Source organism: Falco peregrinus, chromosome 7 (assembly GCF_023634155.1).
Source record: "Falco peregrinus isolate bFalPer1 chromosome 7, bFalPer1.pri, whole genome shotgun sequence".
In the NCBI taxonomy this organism is placed as follows: Eukaryota; Metazoa; Chordata; class Aves; order Falconiformes; family Falconidae; genus Falco; species Falco peregrinus.
The window spans coordinates 848,134-870,064 of record NC_073727.1 but is presented as its reverse complement, the minus strand read 5'-3'; the positions used below and the strand labels follow the sequence as shown (position 1 = coordinate 870,064).

General features: G+C 52.4%; 1 protein-coding gene across 14 annotated transcripts; it reads right to left on the bottom strand.

Moving 5' to 3' along the window:
• Nucleotides 1-1,100: 1,100 nt before the first annotated feature.
• Nucleotides 1,101-21,898, bottom strand: LOC106112156 (ninein-like protein). 14 transcript variants are annotated; one of them, XM_055811154.1, is made up of 17 exons: nucleotides 21,574-21,857; nucleotides 20,897-20,963; nucleotides 17,859-19,632; nucleotides 17,532-17,668; nucleotides 17,312-17,449; nucleotides 16,913-17,051; nucleotides 16,124-16,234; nucleotides 15,400-15,489; nucleotides 13,141-13,237; nucleotides 12,520-12,632; nucleotides 11,124-11,449; nucleotides 6,365-6,454; nucleotides 5,588-5,657; nucleotides 4,100-4,351; nucleotides 2,813-3,025; nucleotides 1,852-1,968; nucleotides 1,101-1,757 (listed from the first exon to the last, which is right to left on the bottom strand). In XM_055811154.1, the coding sequence occupies exons 4-17, from the start codon at nucleotides 17,666-17,668 to the stop codon at nucleotides 1,569-1,571; spliced, it is 2,082 nt and encodes a 693-aa protein (XP_055667129.1). In that variant the 5' UTR covers nucleotides 17,859-19,632; nucleotides 20,897-20,963; nucleotides 21,574-21,857; the 3' UTR covers nucleotides 1,101-1,568. The 14 variants fall into 14 exon arrangements, with proteins under 14 accessions (XP_055667129.1, XP_055667130.1, XP_055667134.1 ...); XM_055811155.1 differs by having other exon boundaries at nucleotides 20,922-20,963; XM_055811159.1 differs by having other exon boundaries at nucleotides 17,859-18,095; nucleotides 20,922-20,963.
• Nucleotides 21,899-21,931: the final 33 nt, after the last annotated feature.

The window sequence follows — 21,931 nt, the reverse complement described above, 5'->3', positions numbered from 1 at the left end:
TGGCTTTGAGTAGTGGCTGAGAGAGAACGCTTCCAAAAATGTAAGCCCTAGGTAAGACTAGAGGTTTGCCTAGTCATAGTCCCTGGCAGGAGCCAAAAGGCAAATTAGGGAAGAATACAGGAACAGGATAAATGCCTGGGCCATTACTGCGTTGCTTTCCCAGCGCCAGCCAAGGGACTTCCCAGAGCTAGCACACCCCCCCTCCGCGGTGCTTCCCCCCCTGTAACAGCCCAGCTTCTCTCTGGCCCTTGTAATCGAGGCTGCCCCCAAGGTGAAGGAGGAAGTCTCTGCTGTCATCCACCAGGGCAGAAGCAGCGTGCCTCGAGCCCAAGGAGGCCGCCTCAGTCACAGCCTCCAGCCATCTCCTGGCACTGTCCCAGGGCCAGGCAGCTCCTCTGCCCTGCCAGGCTGGGACTTAAAAGGCACTGGCTGAGTTTCAGCTCACAGCCAATTTATCCCCTGTTGTTCCTGAACTAACACCACCTTGAGGTATTTTTAAGCCCTCTTCTTTCCATTGACTTGGTCCAGCCTGCCTCTGCTTTGCTATCCTGATCAGTCAGGCTTGTCTAGTCTCTCGCACAGTAGTCTCCATAGCCCCCCAAAACCCTAGGGGTCCTTGCACAGCCCCCATGTAAATACCCTCTGCTCTGCACAGAGCAAGGCAGGGGCACCGTGACAATGACGTGTCCTCCGTGCAGAGGGTAATGCCTGGGCAGATCAATATATGTGGTATTTGCCAGCGTGAGTGCTTGGCTTTGTGGCCTTTTAGACAACTTATTTTGGCAAGAGGAGTACTTGCTGCCAGTGTGTGAAAGCCAGCCGGGAAGGCAAGGCAATACAGTTCACTTACTGTGTCTCCTTTGAAGAAGCACAGTGCTGAGTAGGGGTCGCTAACCTGCCCCAAGCCTTGGAGGCTCAAACTGAAAGAACTTCCCTCAGCCCCTCTGTCCTGCTCACTGCAGAGGCAACAATCTGGTAACAGGCTGGTTTGCATCAGGCTTTAGGAGGGCTAGTCTAGAGCCCAGAAGAAGCTGTAGGGCAAAAAAGTTCAACAGTTGGGGGAGGCTACTGAACTACATAGCGCACAAGACAGCAGGAGGTGCTGTAATATTGCAAACATTTTATTTTTTGCCACAACACAGCTTTCCTGCTTGGAGAGAGCTAGGAGCAGGATCCTGCAAGCCCTCCTGCCCTGGCTTTCCAGCCATAACAGCATGGTCCCAGCAGCAACCTTCTGCAGGGAGGGAACATCTGCACCACCACCAAACACACTGCCAGAGTGCAGGCAGCTTCTGGGGGATGGCTGCCCTGAGCACACCTGACTTAGAACAGCACACTCTGCCACCGAGAAAAGCACCAAAGCTTGTGCTTTCAGCAGGAAGATTCAGCTATCTGCAGGACCAGTTTCCTTACAGAACCCTGTCTGGTTTCTCCCTTTTCTACTTTCTACCCAGTAAAATCCTGGCAAGACCAGGGAGGACAAGGCTGACTTCCCAGCCCAGCCATACCTCCCCTTCCACACCCGACAAACCACAGCCAGGGGCAGGGCTGCTACAGCAGATGCCCCATCACCCGCTCAGAGATGCTGGCGTGATTTTTCCGATGAGCTGCTTCAAAGCAGAGGCTTGCTCCTCCAGCAGCTGGTTCTTCTCCTCAGTGCTCTTCTGCTTGAGCTCAGCCTCCTGCAGGGCAATTGCAAACCCTCTGTTCTCCTCACGGAGGTCTTCGATCAGCAGTTTGTTCCTGGAGAGCTGGGCCTACAGCAGGGACAGGAGGCTTAAGTTTCAGCACCAACCACACAGGGGTCCTAGTCAGGCAGGATCATGCAGCACTAACCCCTCTTGCACTCACCTGGGCATCTTTGAGCTGAGCCACCCTGTCTGCCAGCACAGCTTCAGCACTCCTCAGACTGTGCTCCAGCCCCTCTGCCTGCTCCACAGCCGCCTGCAGCAGACGCTCATGTTCCTCCTGCAGTGGGCAACAAAACCGAACGGTTGGGTTGTCCCAGCAGTCAGCTGGAGCCTGGCAATCCTGGACCATGCGTTTCTCCAGGGCCCTGCTCACAGAACCTTCATACTCCCTGAAGAAGGGGGGGGTGGGGGTTGATCAGCAGAGGTGGTGCAGGATGCAAAAAGCAGTGGGAGAAGTGTCTAGAGCAGTACCCGCCTTCCCTGGTCAGCACCAACTGGTTTTAAGACAAGACACAGATTTCCCAGCGATGTTTTCTATAGAAACAAGCCAATGACCTCCCCTCTCCCAGCCACACCCAGCAAAGCCCAGGGGGAGACATAATTCCCTTGGATGCAGTTTTTCTGTCTGCTCACTTTAATTCCTTAGGTTATAATTTCTTCCATTTTTGCCCTGGTTAGTTTAATTGAATTACACTGTCCTGAAACAAATGACAAACTCACAAAACCCCAGCTCCTTGCTGCCCAGTGTCCTAGAGATGAAACCACCCTGCTCTGTGCAGGCTACATCTCCATGTAGAGGGCTCAAACCTTTCCTCAGCCTGACGCAAACACAGAGTGTCTCCCTGGATAGCTCCTGCTCCTCTAGGCACATGGTATCTGGTCTGGGGTAGGTGGATTAGAGTGGGGAGGGTTCCTGTTTGAGTGCAGAGCTGTAACTGGGTTCACAAGGAATGAAAATTGCAGCTGAATTTGAAGATCAAGTGCATCTTCCATGTGGGCTCTTGATAAATAGTATCTTCCACCCAAACCTCTGGTGGCTTCGACCACAGCTGCCCTCCCTCCAGGCTGGCAGAGCTCCCTCCCCAGTACCCTTGACTGAGTTCCCACAGTTCCCTGCCTACCTGCGTCCTGATCAGCTGCCTGGATGTCTGCTCAGCCTGCCAGTGGAGGTTTTCCTGGAGCCGCTGAGACTTGCACTGTTCCTCTCTCAAGCTGGTTTGCAGCTGCTCAAACTGTTTCTTTGGCACCATGTTGTTCATCTGGGCCTTGGCCTGCTGCAACTGCAGAGCGTGCCGCATCTGGGCCAGGCTCAGGCTTCCTTCAGCTTCTAAAAGCTGTAACACAGAAAGGCTGACAGCTAGGTCTACAGCTTTGTGCCAGCAAAGGGACAGGCCCACTGTGTGCTGTGGGTGAGGGGAGAGGTTAGGAGGCACCCTCAGCCCCCACTTCAGCTCTCACACTAGCACGGCCAGAGCAGAGCAGCAGCACCACGGGAGTGGTGCTTGCTGGGCAGCCTACAAAGCCAGGGATGGAGAGCACCGAGAGCTGCAGCAGGGACACCGTGCTGAGAGATACTCCTCTTGCTGACCAGCAAGGAGCAGGAGTTGCTGGAAGGATCTTCTGGGAGGGAGCCCTAGCACCAAGGGCCACAATGGCCAGAGGCAGAGGGGGAGGCTCACCTGGCTTTGTTCTTAGATACATCCCAGGCAAGCCGGGCTTCAATCCTGCCTGTACGACATGTCCTCTGCTTCCTGCCACCAGCAACGGGCAAACCTGGTCCTGGGAGGCAGATCTGGTCCAGCTTTGCTGTAGGACTACCTAGGGGTGGCTGGCATGGGCAAGCTGTACTCTAGAAAGCCAGTCCCTGATCCTGTCCCCAGCGCAGAAGGCAGGAGAGGGATTTTAACACATTTGGAGATTTCTCACATTGCCTTTCCTCTATCTTAGTGGTCTTTGTTACCCTGCTCTGATCACCTGCCTCGTTTCCCTCCCCTCAGACATGGCCTGCCTGGCCCCTGTCATCCCTGCCCAGCCCCAACCTGATCTGGCCACTCCTCTGGCTCCTCTGTCAGCTGAGCCATGGGGAACCACAGCTCCTGGCACTGTGTGAGCCACCTCCACTCAGCCTCCATCTCCTCTTCCCAGCCAGCCTGCAGAAGACAAGGACAGAGGGCACTCCACAGGGGCAGCTGCAAGCAAGGACGTGCCCCAGGCTGCACCTGAACTGGCTTCAGATGCATCTCAGCAGGAAGGCAAGGCCTTTGTCCCCCACAAGGGTGGAAGAGGAAGAAGACAGTCTTTCCTGCCCAGGGAAGGTGTCAAATACAGCCCCGAGCAGGGCAATACCAACATCACAGACACCACTCAGCAGCCACCACCCTGCCACCAACCAAATGACACACATTCACCTTCCCCTGCGAGGCCCTGAGCTGCTGTTGGAGCAGCTCTGTCTCCATCCGACAGGCTGCGTGCTGCTGGTGGTGCTCCAGCCTTGCGGCCATCTCTGCTCCTTGTAGCCACTCAGCCTCCACAAGCCTCTGGCTCCGCAGGTGGACAGTGGCAGGGCCAGCACTGTGGCCAGCCTTGTGCTCAGTGAATTTACCACCCAGCTGATGCATCCTGACATTCAGGTGGGAGACCTCCCCCTTGCTCTTCTCACCCTGGAAAAGGTTGAGGAAAAAACCAATTCACACAGGAGAGGTAACAGAGACTTAACCTGTCCTACGCTGTTCCTGCTGGGTTCCCTCTCAGGAATACCACTGTTGCTGCAGGACCTTGCGGGCACTCGGGACAAGCGCCCTCAGTTCCCAGCCTGACCAAAGCCCAGTGGCCAAGTTCAAGCACAGCATTCCCATGTAGGAAAACCCACATAGCTGATAGCCCTGGAGGAGGTCACTGCACCAGGGGTGGGGGGCAACTGTACTTATGTATAACAGAAATGTTAAGATTGGTAAGGATACAGTATGAATAGAAACATGTTTGCAGGCACATGCGATGAAAGAGCAGAGTAAGGGCTACAAGAGCAGCCTGCGTTGACACTAAAGGGCACCATTCTCCAGATGATGCTCCTAGGACACCATCTCCAGCAGTAATGCTAAGCAAGGTGCAGTTTCTGGCCCACACTCTCATCAGACGACAGCACAGCTGTCAGCAGAAAGCCTGCATCTAACAACAGGGCAGTAACGCACCCCATATCCCGTTCCTCTACTTGCCTCCCAGGAAAATGGGCAACCAACACAGCTTCCCTCCAAAGGAGGAAAAGCAGACAACGGGCAGCAGGTTGTGGCTGAAGGTTAATGGAAGCTGAAGCCAACAAGGGCCAGCAAAGGCCGCCCTGCTGCAGCTGATGGCACCCACAAGTACAAAAGACACGTCCAAAAAAAGCGGGTTGTAGTTCCCAGTCATGAGGAATCCCAGGAACAGGGTGAGGAACTAAAAGCCTGCGACCCTCATCCATGTCGCACACAAGCAATCCTAGCCAGGCTTGGTGTGCACACATGTCCAAGGGCTCATAAGCATGTGGGTTTGAGACTGGGAGTAACCAAAATCTCTGGGAGAAAGAGTGCAAGCAGGTAAAGTCAACCTCATTAGAGATTCTGTAGTAACACCTTCCCTTCTGTAAGACCTTCACTGGCTTATGTCACACAGATTTTCACTACTTGACAAGCTGTAAAATGAAGCGGGGTCTTCAAAGCAACACTGGGTTTGAATGTTTGAAACAAACACTCCCATTCTCAAGCCAGACTGGAGGGGCTGGGAGCAGCCTGGGCTGGGGGGAGGGGTCCCTGCCCATGGCAGGGGGGCTGGAACTGGGTGATCTTTAAGGTCCCTTCCAACCCAAACCATTCGACGATTCTCCTCTATAAGCACATGCAGCTTTTGTCCTGGCTCCTTACCGACGCTGTTAACTCTGCTATTTCAGCCAGCTCCTCCACGTTCTCTCGGCACATCTCGCTCATGTGTCTCCTGTTGGGGAGAGGGATACACTCAGCTTCACGCAATACACTCGGCGCAGCAAACCACGGCTCCCCAAGAGCAGGGCCCTGTTTTGGGGAGCCACACATCTGGTTTTGGCCTGCAACAAGAAGCAAATCCACGCCAAAACAGATATTGTCCTGAATTGACTCAGGAGTGGGTCAGGGTTCTCTGCCCCAGCCCAGGGCAGATAGCAGGGGACATCCAAAGCCCTGCAACATTGTCAAAAACCTAAAAAGCAGAGGACAAAGAACAGTGGCAGAGATAGCTTAGCAGACTCTTGGGACCATCCACACCAGAAACCTGGCTCTGTTTGAATTTGTGGCTCAGTGGGTGACCCCAGAACCGATCCCAAGCTTCCTAAGGCAGCAGCACACCACTGGCCAAAAGGTTTGTGTAGTGAAAAAGCCCATCCTTTCCTCCCTCGGCATGTCCATCCCCACAAGCTTCCCCTAACCCAGCTCCAGACGCTGCGCTCTGGGCTGCCCAAGCCTTTGGCTGGCCAAGCCTGTCCCAGTGCTGGCTGCTTTTGCACAGAGCAAAGGGTGTGAGAGTGCTGGCTTTCTCAGAAACGAAAAAAAACCAAAAGGCCAGTTGAGCCAGCAGAAATCTGGTAAATGCATCTGAGTGGTTGTTCCTTTTACAAGTAGTAACTACTCATCCATTTCCCAGCATCCCACAGCTGGCTCCTCTCTTACTCATCATGTTTGCTGCTCTTCTCCTTTGCTAGCCTCAGCTCTTGCTGGAGTCTCTCCAATTGACTTTTCAGCTGGCACAACTCTTCCCTGCTGGGAGAGACAGCACAGTGAGGAGGCTACGCCAAAGCCCAGTTTGCTCTTGGCATTCTATGCTGCCCCCCTGATGTATTCCCACTTGGTTTGCAAGGACAGCAAGAACTAAAGAAATCTGAGAAACCACCCAATAACTCATACAAAACAGGGGACAGCCAAGAGACATTGGTAGAGAAGAAGCAGGTCTTCAAGGGAAGGGAAATAATGGGGAATATCATAGAATTATAGAATGGTTTGCATTGAAAAGAACCTTTAAAGATCATCTAGTGCCAAACCCCCGGTCCCCTGAGCGTGACCATCCAGCCAATTCCTTATACACATTGTGGTCCATCTGTCAAATCCATGTCTCTCCAGTTTAAAAACAAGTATGTTGAGTGGGACAACATCAGATGCTTCGTGCAAGCCCAGGTAGATGACATCAGTTGCTCTTCCCTTATCCACCAGTGCTGTAACCCCATGAAGGCCATCAAACTCATCAGGCACGATTTGCCCTTACTGAAGCCATGCTGGCCATCACCAGTCACCTCATTTTCCATGTGCCTTAGCATAGTTCCCAGGAGGATCTGCCCCATGATGTCACTGGGCACCAAGGTGAGACTGACCAGCCTGTAGTTCCCCGGGTCTTCCTATTTCCCCTTTTTAAAAATGAAGGTTGTGTTTCCCCTTTTCCAGTCAGTAGGAACTTCACCGGACTGCCACGACTTCTCAAATATGATGGAGAGTGGCTCGGCCACTTCAGCCGCCAGTTCCCTCAAGACCCGCGGGTGCATCTCATCAGGTCCCACAGACTCATGCACCTTCGGGTTCCTTGGATGCTCTCAAACCTGATCCTCACCTACAGCAGCTGGTTCTTCGTTCTCCCAGTTCCTGCCTTTGCCTTCTGCGACTTGGCCGGCGCAGCTGGAGCGCTCACCGGTGAAGACCGAGACAAAAACATTGCCAGGTACCTCAGCCGTCTCCATATCCCAGGTAACCAGGCCTCCCGTTTCCTTCTGGAGAGGCCCCACGTCTTCCCTGCTCTTCCTTCCATCACTGCATACCCACACAAACTTTTCTTGTTGCCCCTGTCGTCCCTGGCCAGGTTTAATTCTGTCAGGGCTTTAGCTTTCCTAACCTGACGCCTGGCTGCTCGGACATTTCTCTATTCCTCCCAGGCTGCTTGTCCTTGCTTCCACCCTCTGCAGGCTTCCTTTTTGTGTTGGAGTTTGTCCAGGAGCTCCTTGCTCATCCATGCAGCCTCCTGGCGTTTTTGCCCGACTCCCTCCTTGCTGGGACGCACTGGTCCTGAGCCTGGACGAGCTGGTCCTTCAGCATTAACCAGCTCTCTCGGGCCCCTCGTCCCTCCAGGGCTCTACCCCACGCTACTCCACCAAGCAGGTGCCCGGAGAGGCCCAAGTCTGCTCTCCTGAAGCCCAGGGTAGCGAGCTTGCTGCGCGCCCTCCTCGCTGCCCCGGGGATCTGGAACTCTGCCATTGCAGGGTCACTGCAGCCAAGGCTGCCCCTGACCTTCACGCTCCCCAGCAGCCCCTCCTTGCTGGTGAGAGCAAGGTCCAGTGGGGCACCTCTCCTCACTGGCTCCTCCATCACTTGGGGAAGGAAATGATCAGGCATCCCAGGAACCTCCTGGATTGCTTATGCCCTGCTGCGTTGTCCCTCCCGCAGCTACTGGGGTGCTTGAAGTCCCACATGAGGGGGGCCAGGGCTTGCGAACATGAGGCTGCTCCTTTCTGTCTGTGGAGAGCCTCTATAGAATAAGGACAAGTAGATACAGGCCCTGAATTTGTGTGGCTTCCAGCTGGCTGAAGTAATTTTGCATGCCTCTCCAAGGAGTGGAAAGTGATTTGGCTCATCAAGAGACACCAAGACTTCATTACAGGACAACCAGGTGGTGACCCCATTTTGTCAACTGCAATAGAGTCACATCTGGGGAAGGCAGCTTGCTTGTGAGGCCTCTGTGATCTTACAGTGCTGGACACAACAGCTAAGACCTCAAAACCAAGGTAGCCTCTCTGCTGCATTATTTTTCCACTCCCACTGGTACTCCCAGTCCCCCATGAGGCCATCAATACTGGCGTTTGTTGGAAGGAAGCTCAGTCCTGCGTTAAACAGTTCTATCCAATAGCTACTGCTAAACCCCAGGTCCATACAGGACCCAAATTCCTCAGTGGAGAGTGCAGGAGAAGAGACTGTCCACCCTGGCAGGGAGGACAGCACTGCAGTTTGTGGCACTGCAGGTGGGAGGCAGAGGAGCTCTGTGGAGAAGTTCCTCCTCTCTTCAACCAAGCGAGAGGACTAGTGCGTGGGCCCTGGGCGTTTGCTCCCCCTACCCAGCAGGACTCTCCTCACAGCAGCTGCTTTCTGGCCCGTTTCACACCAGGATTCCCATGCTGTGCTTCCTGTGGCACCTCCAACACCCACACACAGCTGTACAAAGCAGAGGAGACCAGCGTGTCACGCGAGCACAACCCAGCTCTCTGACCACACTCCCACAGTTAGTAAAAGACACGCAGGGGACAGCAGGACTGAACATAGCTGCTGTTACAGAGTGTCAAGAGAGAACACAGCTGCTGTTAGAGCGTCTCGGACCACCACACATTGTTAAGCAGCCTTGTGTCTCAGAAGGCATCTGCTTTTTTGCAGCAGCACTGTGTTAGTTCTGCAAACTGCCTCTGTGCTCAAACCTGCCGCTCACTTGAGCTCTGGGTCATTTTCTAGCCAGTGCACAACACCTTTGAGCTGCATCAGCTGCAGTTTCACCTTGTTCCTTTCCTTTTCCAGCTCCATTTTGACAGCCTGAATATCATGTTTCTGCCCACGCTGCTGTGCCACTCTGTCTCCCAGGGCTTTTTTTTCCTCTCCTTGCCCAAGCAGATGAAGTCCACCTATGTCCTAACACACTGCTGTGTCTGCTATGTGAAGGCAAACTATTTAACTTTGCTCTCTCTGCCTCCTTCCCAAGCACATCCCCTTAGCTATCAAGATTTCATTTCTCCTTGACAAATGCCTTCAGATTTGACTCCAGCTTCAAGACAGAGTAGGCCACTCACTGCAACTGTCGTCTGCACTGGTCCATCCATCACACAATTTTTCATTTCTTCTCTGTTCCTCCAGTGCTGAGGTTGCAACAGGCGATTTTGGCCTAGCTGCTCCTCCGAGTCTTGGGGACGTGCTCCTTTTCACCCAGATGGCAGCTCTTCAAATACCTCGTCCCTTCCTACATCAGAGTCCTCAGCCTCATGGTCTCTGCATTATTCCCATTTCATCCTGGTGCTTTCTTTGTCTTTTTCTTCTCAACAGCCAGTATCTCACACATCTTAACTTGTTCCTCATGAACCTTCTCCTCCATCTTTAGATGCCTCTTCTTCCACAGAGAGACCATGTCCTTCCCCTTCCACTTCCACTGCTGCCTCTCCTGGGCATGCTGCTCTTGGAAGATCTCTCGTTGGAGCCTTTATCATTGGGAAATCACCTCCTTCCGCACCAATGTTGCTGCAACAAAGCCTTACACAGTTGTCCTCACGCTTAGCAATCACTCCATGAAAGCTCCTGATTCTGCTCAGCCTCTGCGTCTTTCCTAAAGATAAAAACCATTTTGCTGACCTGCATTTGATAACACAGCCTGAAAAGCTCAGCCAAGCCTCAGAACATACTTTTGCTGCAGAGGCAATACAGTTTTCTTTAGGTTGCAAAGTCAAGGCTATTACTTAAATGTTACAGAAAGTTCCCACACCATTTTGCACTTCTCAAAGACCCATCCATCAGATGTCTTCCAACAACTCTGAAAGCTCCCCAAGACAGCCAGACCCTCTACCATTCACGGAAGACAGTGGTAACACAGCTCAAATACCTTGCGTTCCTGTTATTTGGGTTTGTTCCCCTGGTCTGCCGCAGACTTCAGCCAAGCCACCTCCTTTCTCCCACACCTACCCCACATCTCAGCTCCTCAGCCCTAAAACAGGGATAATGACCTAGCAAAATCCTCCACTTGTGCGCTGCCGAAGCAGTCTCTGCTCCTGAAGAGGCACAGCAGGGAAGAGCCAGGAGGAAAGCCTGCGGGGTAGTGGTGGGGTGGGCTGGGAAGCAGGAGGGGGCAGGCGTGGACATGCAAGAGTTTCCTGCCCAGTTCTCTCCAGTCTGCTCTGCAAGCCATTCTGGCCCCGGGGAGGTTGCAGAACTAGCACCACAAGCACAGCAAGGGAAGATGAACAGCCATTTAGTGACAACCTTACTCTCCCACAGGCCAGTGTGTTTTGGATATATAGAGAAATTTAAGCCATTTTTTGCTGCTTTTAAGACAGCAGGTAGTGATGATCTAGGAAGTAGAGGTAGGTTTGCTAAGGACAAAGAAAGAGATAACAAGAAAACACTGATGAAAGCTCTCTTATTTCTCTCACTGTTTTGAGATACAGTCTTTGCTGGGTGCTGTCTCTGCCACAAGCTTCTAGAACATGCAGGGAAACCTAACGTCTTGAAATAAAAGCACTCATGTAAACTGACTTTATATGTCTCACACTGAGTGGCTGCAGCCCTGCAATACTGCCCAGATTTTCTTCCCAATTAAACCAGATCTCCAGCCCTGTGAGAAATCAGCCCAGCCTACTTTGGTATGAGCAGGAGATGCACCTCTAGCCCTCTGCTTAGCCCCAGAAAGAGAACAGTGCCAGACCTCAAGCTCTCTCTGTCCCTGCGCTGCATCCTCAGCTCTTCTCCCTCCTGGTCCAGCTGCTGTCCTGGATGGCAAGCGTCTTCGGTGTGCTGTTGTCCCACCCTGGCCTGCTCCATCTCAAACCTCTCCTCCACCTCCAGGCTCCACAAACGTTTTTGCTCTTTCAGGCTATCAGTTACAGCCCAGTACTTTGCAACCGTTTCTTTCAGGTCTCTTCTCTGGTCTTCCATCTTGTGCACCTCAATCTGGAATCTTTCCTCACTGTCCTTACTTTCTCTCTCAAAGTTTTTCCTCATTATCTGAATTTCCTCCTCGTAACACTTTATCTGTTGGGAGGAGACAGGATTTAGACATTAGCACCATGCTCCTGAGCTCCCCTCTCCTCCAATGGCTCTGACTGAGATCGATCTATTGGTCCCTCTCAACAGGGGACACTTCAGGCAGTTCTGGTCCCTACTGAACATAGGGCAATAATCAGTCTCACGCAGCAGCCTCTAACAAGCAGGTATCAGTGGGTCCCAGCCCTTCCCAGCAAGCAAAACAGTTCTCCCCTTTCTCCTTGTTTGCAAGAGATCCCAGAGAGGAGAAGGGAGAGGCCAGGGCATCATCCGCCATTGCTCCTCATATCCCTCCTCCACTCCTCAGAGTGGTCCCTTGTCCAAGATGCGGTGGTGAGTAGCTGCTGCTCCCCACAGCTCCCCTGCAAACACCAGAAACTCCAGGATTTGATGAGCACAAAGGCAGGACTGTGAGGGAGGCAGAAGATCTGCAAGCAGCTTTGTGCTCCTTGAACTGTTTTGTCACCTATGTGGCAGTTTAGGATTTAGTCTTGCAGTGCTGCAGTGCAAACCCAGCAAGCATCCTCAGTTCAGCAGCAAAAGGAAGAGTGAAGGTGGAAACCGAGGCCTCACACATATGAGCATTCACTGCTTTCTAAACGGAGGGATGGACTCACACCGTCACCTCAGGACAAGCAGGTTAAAAGCGTGCTGCAAGCCCAGGGAGACAGGGCTCTGATAACCGCGTGCCATCGGGAGATAACCTGGCTGCTCCTCCTCTCGGTCCTGTTGCTGGCTTTACTGCAACAGCAACACTGAGTAGAGTTAACCTCTGGTTCCCCATAAGGAGCAAGACCCACACAAACATTTTGCAAGGTGACAAAGAGATTTCCACAAAGCCTCTGCCAGCCAGCGAGGGCTCCAAACGCTCCTATCAGCTAAAACAGGCTGAGGAAGCACATGCAGTAATCCCAGCAGAGACGAGGTGCCACCCTGCTCCCCAGCCCGAGCTCTCCAGCAACCCTCCCACAGCAGATGCCCCATCAGCCCTGCTGTAGCAGGGTGCCCACCGAGCAGTTGTGCCAGGAAGTCAGGACATCTTCCGCCACCCGCCTCACCTTGGTTTCCAGCTGCGCTTTCAGGTCCTGCAGCTGCTCTTGGAGTTGCTCCATTGAGAGTGACATCTCTGTGCACGCAGAAGCGGGAACCAGAGGGCTGGGGGAGCGGCACACTGGCATAGAGGAGCCCTGTGAGGACAGCCCTGGCTGTCCTGATCAGGATAGCTGCAGCTTCATCCAGTCAAGTCCATACAACCCCAAAAGACAGAGATCTCCCATCTACCTGGCAACCAGTCCTGGGGCTGCATCACCACTCCGGGCCAGAATTTTCTTCCTAATGCTCAACCCGAACCTCCCAATCCACAGTTTGGGGCTACTTCCCCCTCCTTATAGCGCTTCCTCAACATCCTCAAAACGGTGAAAATCTGCTTGTTCAATCCCGGCAGCCCAGTCCACAGGTCACCATCACCAGCTTTCAAGTCGGAAGAGCCTCATTCCATCCACCTCCCTTCCTCCTCACCACCCATCACCCAATTCTTCCCTCCCATGGCTGCCCAGTACCAGAACTGGCAGCAGCAGCTCAGGCACAAGCCACCCCACACTACCATGGAAACTCCGATCTGGAGGGAATCTTGATCATGCTGAGAAGATGGAGAGGCACCGAACCCTCCTGCACTTTACCTCCTGCTAGCAGCCCTCTCTCAGCCCTGCTCTCCTGCAGCTGGAGACGCAGCCTTTCCAGCTCCCTTCGCAGCACTCCATTCTGGTCCCACAGCACCTGAAGCAGAGACTGGTCATGGTGCGGCTACAAAACTCCCCAGGGCTGCAGGGTCCGAGCACCCATGGCTCCCAGAGGCCATGTGCACTCAGGGTCTCTTGCAGCATGAAGAGCAGAGCTCCCCTTGCCATCAGTCAGAGAGTAAGGCAGGGGGATCTTCTTCCTTCCCGAACAGGCAGAGATGACAGATTTTGGAAGAGCCAGAGAAGACACAGAAGCCCAGACTACCAAGATCACCATCATTAGACACTACAAAGCACAAGCAGCCACAAACAACTGCCACCACATGCAAAAGTACACAGCACCAGGGGTTTTTGCAGACACCTCAAAGGGCTGGACATCCTGAGACCCCTCCTGACCTAAATACAAACACTGCTAGCAACCAACACACAAGAAACACCATGATCTCAGTACAATCCTTCACACAGCCCAGAGGTTTGCATTTACACCCTCAAGACACTCCTGTGGGCATCTGGGCTAGCCAGCAACCACTACTGTACACAGACAAACCAACAGCAGGATTTACGGTGAAGCAAGTTGCATCGGGCTCTGGAAGGGAACATTTCCAGCTTGCAGAAGGAATAAAGCTGGGTGAGAAGGTGCTGATCCCATGGGAAGCACAACACAAGGCAGGGCCTGCTTAGCCCGTGTAGCCCAGACACACGCTCAGAGGCCAGTGCAAGAGTTTAGCCTGTCGCAGTGCCAACATCAGTCTGCAGCAAGGAGTCCCACAGCAAGTGAGCCACCACACTAGTGCAACGAGCCACTTCCACGCGGGTGTCTGGAGCTGAGCACCTGCTTGTTTCACTTCACGCCCTCCATCCTGTACTGGAAACAACAGCGTACAAGCTATCCTGCTTCCCTCTGGGCTGTCCACTTTGATCAGACATCAAATTATATCCCCTACACTGCCACCCAGGAAACTGATGGGCTACAAGAGCCTATGAACTAGGATACTCCCAAAGATTCCGATTAATAAATATTACTGAGCAGGTCTAGACAAATGCAAACCACGTTTGTTTAACCTCCAAAGAGGAGAGCAGAGGAGGAGGGGGGCTTGACAGCATGCAACAGCGGTAAAGGATAAACCCAGGTGGGCGCCCACACAGGGGCAGATGAATCCTGAAGGCCGAACGTCTCCAATCATCAGCATTCTCATGGACAACTCTGGGGCTGCTCCAATGCAAGGAAAAATTGCAGCACCATCTTCAACCCTCTGGTGCCACCTGGAGCAGCGCTGTGCTGGATAGTGGTCCAGCATGTTTGCCTTTAATTACAGCTTCGAGAGGGGCTGTCTGCTGCATCCATGAAATGGCTTTGCTAAACGCGCAGATTTCAGCCTCTGCTGGAGGGTTTTGATAAGTCACCATCTCTACTCAGTGGTGTCCCCCAGTCACACACAGCACTTGGAAACAAATGGGCAATGCAATAAGCACAGTACTCAGGAGCCAAGGTACGGAGCACCCAGCAACTCACAACATGCAAGATACACTTAAAAACATGACAAGGGAAATGAAGGCTATGTTCACATCTCAGAGAGCCCAAAGCTCTGGGTGGGAGCACAGCATCCTGCATGAAGTACAACACCACAAATAACACCCGTGCCTGGACCACACACACAGCAGGTACCTGGACAGGCTCACCTTGACTCTCTAGCAGAGTCCAGCAGCAACAAGTTTTGTAGGGGTTGTTAAAGTGGGGGAAGGAGGAGGAAGGAAAAAACAAAAAGATAGAAGAATGTTGCTGGCAACATGCTTTCCAAAGAACAGCTTTCTCCTTGCATTCGAGAAGAAATGCAGAAGAGCCCAGGGTGGTCTGTCCTTACACACAGAACTAGCTCCCAAACAAAATACTCCATGGCTACAGGGTAGCAGGAAGGGAGGAATTTTGGACCCACCTCTTCTCCCCTCCTGCCAGTATCCTAGCAAGGGAACCAACCCATGGAGGGCTGGCTGCAGGAGCAAGGAGACAAGCTGCTTTACTGAGGACACAGCTGTGTCCTGCCTCCTGCCAACAGACTCCAAGCAAGGCAAGAGGGATCCCTGCTCTGCACTCTGATCAGGGCTGCCTCCTTCCTTCCCTCCAGGCCAAAGTGCCCAACAGATGTGCCAGTGAGAGCTGTGCTTTCACAACAGCACTGCTGGAGAGCTGCCGACCCGTACCTTGCACTGCCGCTCGTAGTCCAGGACAATTTCTGCAAAGCGCCCACTCTGGTTCAGGAGCTCTGGGCTGTGGGGCTCCACCTGGCCCAGCTGCACAAGCAGAGGGAAACACTTCTCATCAAGAAAATTATCACCTCTCCAAATGGAGAGTCAAAAGCTCTACTAAATCACCACAGTCATGGCAATACACCCAGAGATTCAATAGAAAGGCTTCTACTGACACCCGTGGGATGGGTCAGATGCAAAAAGAGGAAAAACATTTTTCTTCACGCATGAAAGACACCAAACTCCAGGCAAGCTAGCTTTCCCAAACTGGCTAACAAGATCACGGACTCATTTCTTCCCCCAGGTCCATTTTACCAGGTGCCTCACTGGAATGGAAGACACTAAAACTAACCTTTCAGTTCCATACTCATGAAAAAGAAAGTTTTTCTTTTCTGGAAACCAGACTCTGAAGTTCTCATTTGAAGACTGCAGATGTGCAGAATTTTCTCCAATTGCAAACTTTCCTCACCCTTTTTTTTTTTTTTAAATCAAACTTTGACAGGCCTAAATTAAAAGGCAATATTTTTTCGTTCCAGGCTGTCATTAATGTGCAGGAGAGTTCAAAGAGGGGGAGACCACAACAACTGACCCAAAATACACAAGATTTCATAGAAAAGGGTCAATCTTTTGATGAGTTCCTGAACAGTCCCTATTTAACCACAACAGAAAGGAAAGCTACCTTGACCTCCACAACGTGATTGAGTTCTTTCTGCAGCCCCAACACCAGCTTCTCAGAGGCCTCCAGTTTCTCAGCCATCTCTGTGACCCTGTTTTGTAGCTGCGTGTTCTCCTGCAAACAGAAGAGAGAAGATTCTCTTGATGTTGTGGGACCTCACATCACAAGATGGGTTCATCAGCCATGGGCCTTCAGCGGGAAGCTTACAAGAACTGCCACATCAGCATGCCAAACACAGCACAGCTCCCAGGGGACCCTACTTTGGACAGCACACTGCTGATACACACCATGAGGGATGGGGTTTGGCTCATGTCTCCCAAGGACAGACAGAGGAGTAGGCTTTGCAAAGTAAGAGCTAGACAGCCCCACAGGCTCGTCTCTACCTCTGCCTCACAAAACTGTGGTTTCCCTCACAACCAACAGAGGCAGAAATTTCTGAGCTATCTCCACCTGTACTTCTACACTGAGTACTGGAAAAATCCCAGGCATGTGGACACCATCGTCTCTGCTTTTGGCATGGTCCGTGGCACAATTTTAGCCTCAGGAGTCAAGTGTTCAGGTGTTACCAAGAGCCAAAGCACTCCCAACAGACAACATGGGGGTTTAATAATGTCATGGCGAGGGAACAAGCTCTGTATTTAATTCAATAGTATGGATGTGGCTGATTATTTTGCTGCACAAAACTCCTGTCCTTCCCAGCAAGAGCAACACAAACTATCCATCTTTGTCACCACCTCTGCTTTGCCTCCTCTGAAGAAGTGAAGATGTCTCACCCAGGGCAGTTTTACTTACCTTCATCATGTGGTTCAGTCTCCCTTGCAAGCTGGCCTCTTTGCCCTGTAGAAATTGTGTATCAGCCTCTAGCTTCGCTTGGTGACTGACTGCTTGCTGCAAAAGCAGCTCTTTTGCCTCTATTTCTGCCTGAAAATCCCTGGGGAAAAAAAAAGCATCATGCCTGCGGCACCTGGAGCATGTTCTCAGATAGCCACAAGGTCCAGGCACCCCCTTTCACCATGCACAAAACAGGAGATGAGAGCCCAGCTGGAGGGATGCCAGGACCGCAGTGTGGCACTGACACAATGGTAAATCCAGTGGGAGATTCATAAATGGAGACTGGGACGGGAGGCAGAAGCTGTGGGCACCCACAGGTAAACTGTTTTCCCTGCCCCACCAAAAGGGACCCCTCCCTACTTGAGCTTGCTCTGGGTGTGCTTGAGAGCGATGTACTGCTTGTCCAACTCCCTGCCAAGCTGCAGGCAACGTCTCTCTGCTTTCTCCAAGTCCAACCTTGCCTTGTCCCTCTCCCTGGCCATCTGCCTCACTTGGATCCTGCAGACACGGCAAGCAGTGCATTAGGAGACATCTCATGCACCCACAGAAGGGCCCTCCTCACAGTGAGCAGCATCCTTACCTGAGGCACTGCAGTTTGTATCCATAGGAGGTGACAGCTGCATGCTGAAGCCCACTCCTGGGGACTGCGAGTGTGTTGTCCAGAGCTGCAGGCTGCTCTGCCAGGCTCACCTGCTCCTCTGTGCTGCTCCTCAGCATCTGCAAGGGCAACGCAGAGTGAAATCACCTCCCCATTCTAACAGTGCTAACAGGACTTCTGTTGTTAAACCATCTGATCACCGTCCAGTCTTTCAGAGATCCACCCCAACTCACAGACGGGCCTAGATCACATCCACCCCCAATTTTCCCCAGCCCTGGGATGGCAAAATCCTGCTAGCCCATCACGAACCTGACTGCAAGTGCTTCTTCCACCCCGGGACGGCTGCTTGCTGGAAGGCCTTGCTGCTCACTTCACCCACCACCACTGGTCAAGGCAGCACCAGAGACCCTGAGGATCTTCTCTAAGTTCTTCCAGGGCTCAGAAGGCAATGGCAAGTTCAGCCTTGGCAAATCTCGTGCCGTTGCTGATGTGGGCCCACACAGTTTGGCTGGAAGGATGGACTCCTTCCCTGAGCACTCTCTGACACTGAGGAAAAAAGCAGCAGAGGCAAGTCAGTGGGGCAAAACTGGCAAAGAAAAACAGGCAGCTTTCAATGCTGAAAGGAAACTCCTGGGACCCTGCCAATATTGGAGAACGTTCTAAAAAGAAGCCCAAGCTGCCAGGAGGGTGATATCCTGAGCTGTCCTTAAGGCAGCCACAAGGAGCAGGTTGGCAGGCACGGACCACATACTTTTGTCTCCCTGCTAACTCATGAAAACCCCGTATGCACAGATATGTGAATATGGTCCACAGACCAATGTGGAAACAATGTGGAAAGTCATATAGCATCAGCGGGTCTTGTGAAAACTGTCAGATGTGGACTGCCAGCCAATATTTTGTTTGATCTAGAAGCTAAAAGTGGGTTAAAGTCAGCTTCAAAAGTAAATGAGATTCGGCCAAGCTGAACCAAAAAAGCAGAAACCAGAAAACTGGTACAGAACTGGTAACATCTCCAAGAGCACTGATTTCATTCCAGGTTTGGGAGAAGCCTATCTTCAGAAAACCGTTACCTCAAAGTCTTAGGCTAAAATAACTTGAAACAATTCTTTTTCTCTTTTTTTTGGAGCTGTTTTGTTCAGGATCCTGGATGAACCTGTCCAGGCTGTCAAGGTAATCAGAGATTCATTTCCACCTTAGTGCATTAACCTGCAGTTACTTCAAAAGCATTTGCAAATGCCTTGCCAGTCCTTGCAATTAAAAGCACTAAGGAGAAAGAAGTATTTTACATCAAAGACAATATGGACGAAGCTTGCTCCACGCACTAAAAAGCAGACAGCCTGAGTCACAAGAGATGCAGAGATGTCAGCACATCTGAAGCCAACGTTAGAATTGGAGTGTCTGTTAGGATATGCATCCCTCTCCCTCCCATAAAAAGATGAGGCTTGACAGCCCTCTGTTGTTCAGTATTACCACCCCACCCCACCTGCACAGGGTTTGCTCCTGCTCAGGCAGCTCCCAAGGGAGCCTTTCAGTCACCATGCAGTGGCTGAAGTCCAGACCATACCCAAAAACTGTCTGAGTCTCCCCAGGTTGCCACCCTCAGATGCCCAACTAAGGCCTATTAAATCACTCCCTTGTGAAACAAAGCATCTTGGTCTGAATTGTTCTCAGTGGAACCCATTCTTTAGCCTCCTTTTTTGCAGGGAAATAGATGGAGAAACCTTTCTAAGTGTGACGGTTGGATTTGTGCCTGTATTTCCTGTAGCACACTGTAGAAACATCAAACACAAATCAACTGTCTTGTGTAGGGAACTGGCAATGACTTAGGGCTCCTTACTCAAAGCTAATGGAAATCACCTCCAAGGAGCTGCAGGCCAAGGCCATCAACCAGGATCCATTTTATAAAGAAAGTTTTCTGCCTTTCAACTCACCTCATGAAGTGCTGAGTCTTGGCTGCTTGAGAGACATTGACGTACCTTGGAAAAAGGGGGTCATGAGGCTGAACATGCCAAAATGCAGCCCCTCAAAGCTCACCCTTCCATCTCCATCTTTTTCCAGTTTAGTGAATAAATCTCCAACATTCCTAAAAAATGAGTATAAGAGAAACCAGCTGCAGGAACACAGCTTGAAGCATCCAAACAGCTTCTTAAAATAAATCCCATCTTTTCTACAGTGCAAATGGAACACAATTAAAAAACTTTTTGAAATTTAATGCTGCTCTATTTCCATGCACACACAAAGGAACAAACTCCTCTCCACAATGTCTGAAATGTGAACCCCAGTAGTGGATGCAGACAGGTATAAAACCCACTTGAATTCTGCTTCAATTTTGGGAAAGATGGGGGATTAAGGGCCCCTGCCTACTCTGGGACCCTGAAGAGATACAGTCACCCTTCATTTTGGAAATGGCAGGCTATTCGCGGAGACACACAGCAAAAACACAAAATACAATGGGAACAAGTGTAACAAGGGAAACCTCAACTGGCCACAAGGAAAAAATTCTTCCGTCTGAGTGCACTGCAGCCCTGGGACAGGCCCACAGAAGCTGTGGGGTCTCCATCCTGGAAGACACACAATCCTAGACTGGACAAATGTGGAACAACTTGATCTAGCTTGAAAGTCAGCCCTGCTGTGAGGAGGACTAACCCAGATGCCTCCGGAGCACCCTTCCCACCTAACCCTGCCATGCTCACACTACAGACCAGCTCCTCTCCAAGGGGAGCCACCTGTGTTCCCAAGGAAATGCAGCCATGCTGGGGTACACCAGCTCAGGACTAGTGCCTGTGGTCCACGGGAGGCAAAGCTTACTTTTGACCATCACTTCCTCTGACTCTATGGATTCACTGCCCAGGACCCACTGCCTATCCCTCTCTCAACAAGCCGGCTCCCAGCCTTCCCCTGCTCACCTCATTCTCAGCTCCTTCAGCCAAACGCTGGCTGAGGAAAGCCTCGGCTCCTGCACCTACCTCCTCTGGGAGGGCCCACACTTGAGCCTCAGACACGTCCAGGGAAGGGCTGGGCACCCGCCAAGAGGTGCAGGCCAGGACAAGCTTCCAGATGAAAGCACAGCACACCATCGGCCATCCTAAAATCCGCCTCCCCACAACTATTTGTAAAACAATACTGTGAGGACCAAGCGCCCCCTCTATCTGTGCTCATCCCTGCAAGGACAATGCCACCGACACAAGGACAAAGGGGACGAAGCAGTATTACTCCCCTGCCACAATCTCAGTTCAGGCCTCTTAACACCATGCTGCCCCTTTCGCAAATGCTGGAGGATCTGTACCATGTCCTCTCCTGATGGCTTGCCAATACATTACACACAGAGAGGAGGGAGACCATCGTACCCTGGGCCTCCACCATTGCACTCACAAGAGACGTATCACTTTCTGCCTCTTTGTTTGCCTTCAGGTCCTGTAATAAGAAAAATGGGGAAAGAGCATCAGTCACAGTCTGACCCAGGGCAGGGGCGACACACCGCAAGCCTGCCCGCTCCTCCACCCAAACACGCGGCTCCTCACACATCTGCCCGCAGCCAGAACGGGAAGAACCCACGTGCAGCACTCAGCCTGACTCACCCAGGCACCCTCAGACACACCGGGACCACAAATGTTTGTGGTTTTCTAACAACCTCACTTTACCACGTCAAACATTTTAACACAGAATAGTGCCCTGCCAAGCAGGAGAGAGCCTTATCCCACAAAAGTTTAAGGGTTTGTTTGGAGATAAACCAAGTACCCAGGGTTAAATCAGCCCTCTGTTCAAGCATGAAAAGATCGTTGGAGGAGGAGAAGAAAAAAGAGAAAAAATGAAAGATGTAAATCCTGCTGCAATCCCAGGGGGGAATTCTAGGATAGATATTCTGGAAGATAATGGAGTGCAGCATGCCCACACCCAAGTCTTCTGCCCCAAAAGCAAACCCAGAGACCTGGCTCCCAGCTGCCTGCATGACACGGGCAAACAGAGCATCAGAAGAGAGGCAGAGCAACGCACGGGCCCTTCTGCCCTGCCCTCTGCTCACGACATCTACATCTCACTCAGCGGCCTTGTCCGAGGTCAGGTTTGCAAACCAACCGCCGTTTGCACCCCGACTTGCACAAGAGGTGACAGGGGGCCGGCAGCCCGGCGCCTCCGGGGCCTGCGCACTCGGCTTCACACGGGCGGGGCGAGGCGAGGCGGCCCGTACCGACAGGCCCACAGCGCCCGGGGCTCCCGAGGGGGACGCATCATCCTTCAGCCGGCGACGAGGCCCACTCACACGCGGCCCAGCGACGCGTGAGCAGGGACCCGCGCCCCGCCCCGCCCCTCCGCCCCGCGCCGGCCCTCACTCACCGCGGCGCCGCGCGTGCGCGCCCCGCCCCGCCCCGCCCGCCGCCACACTG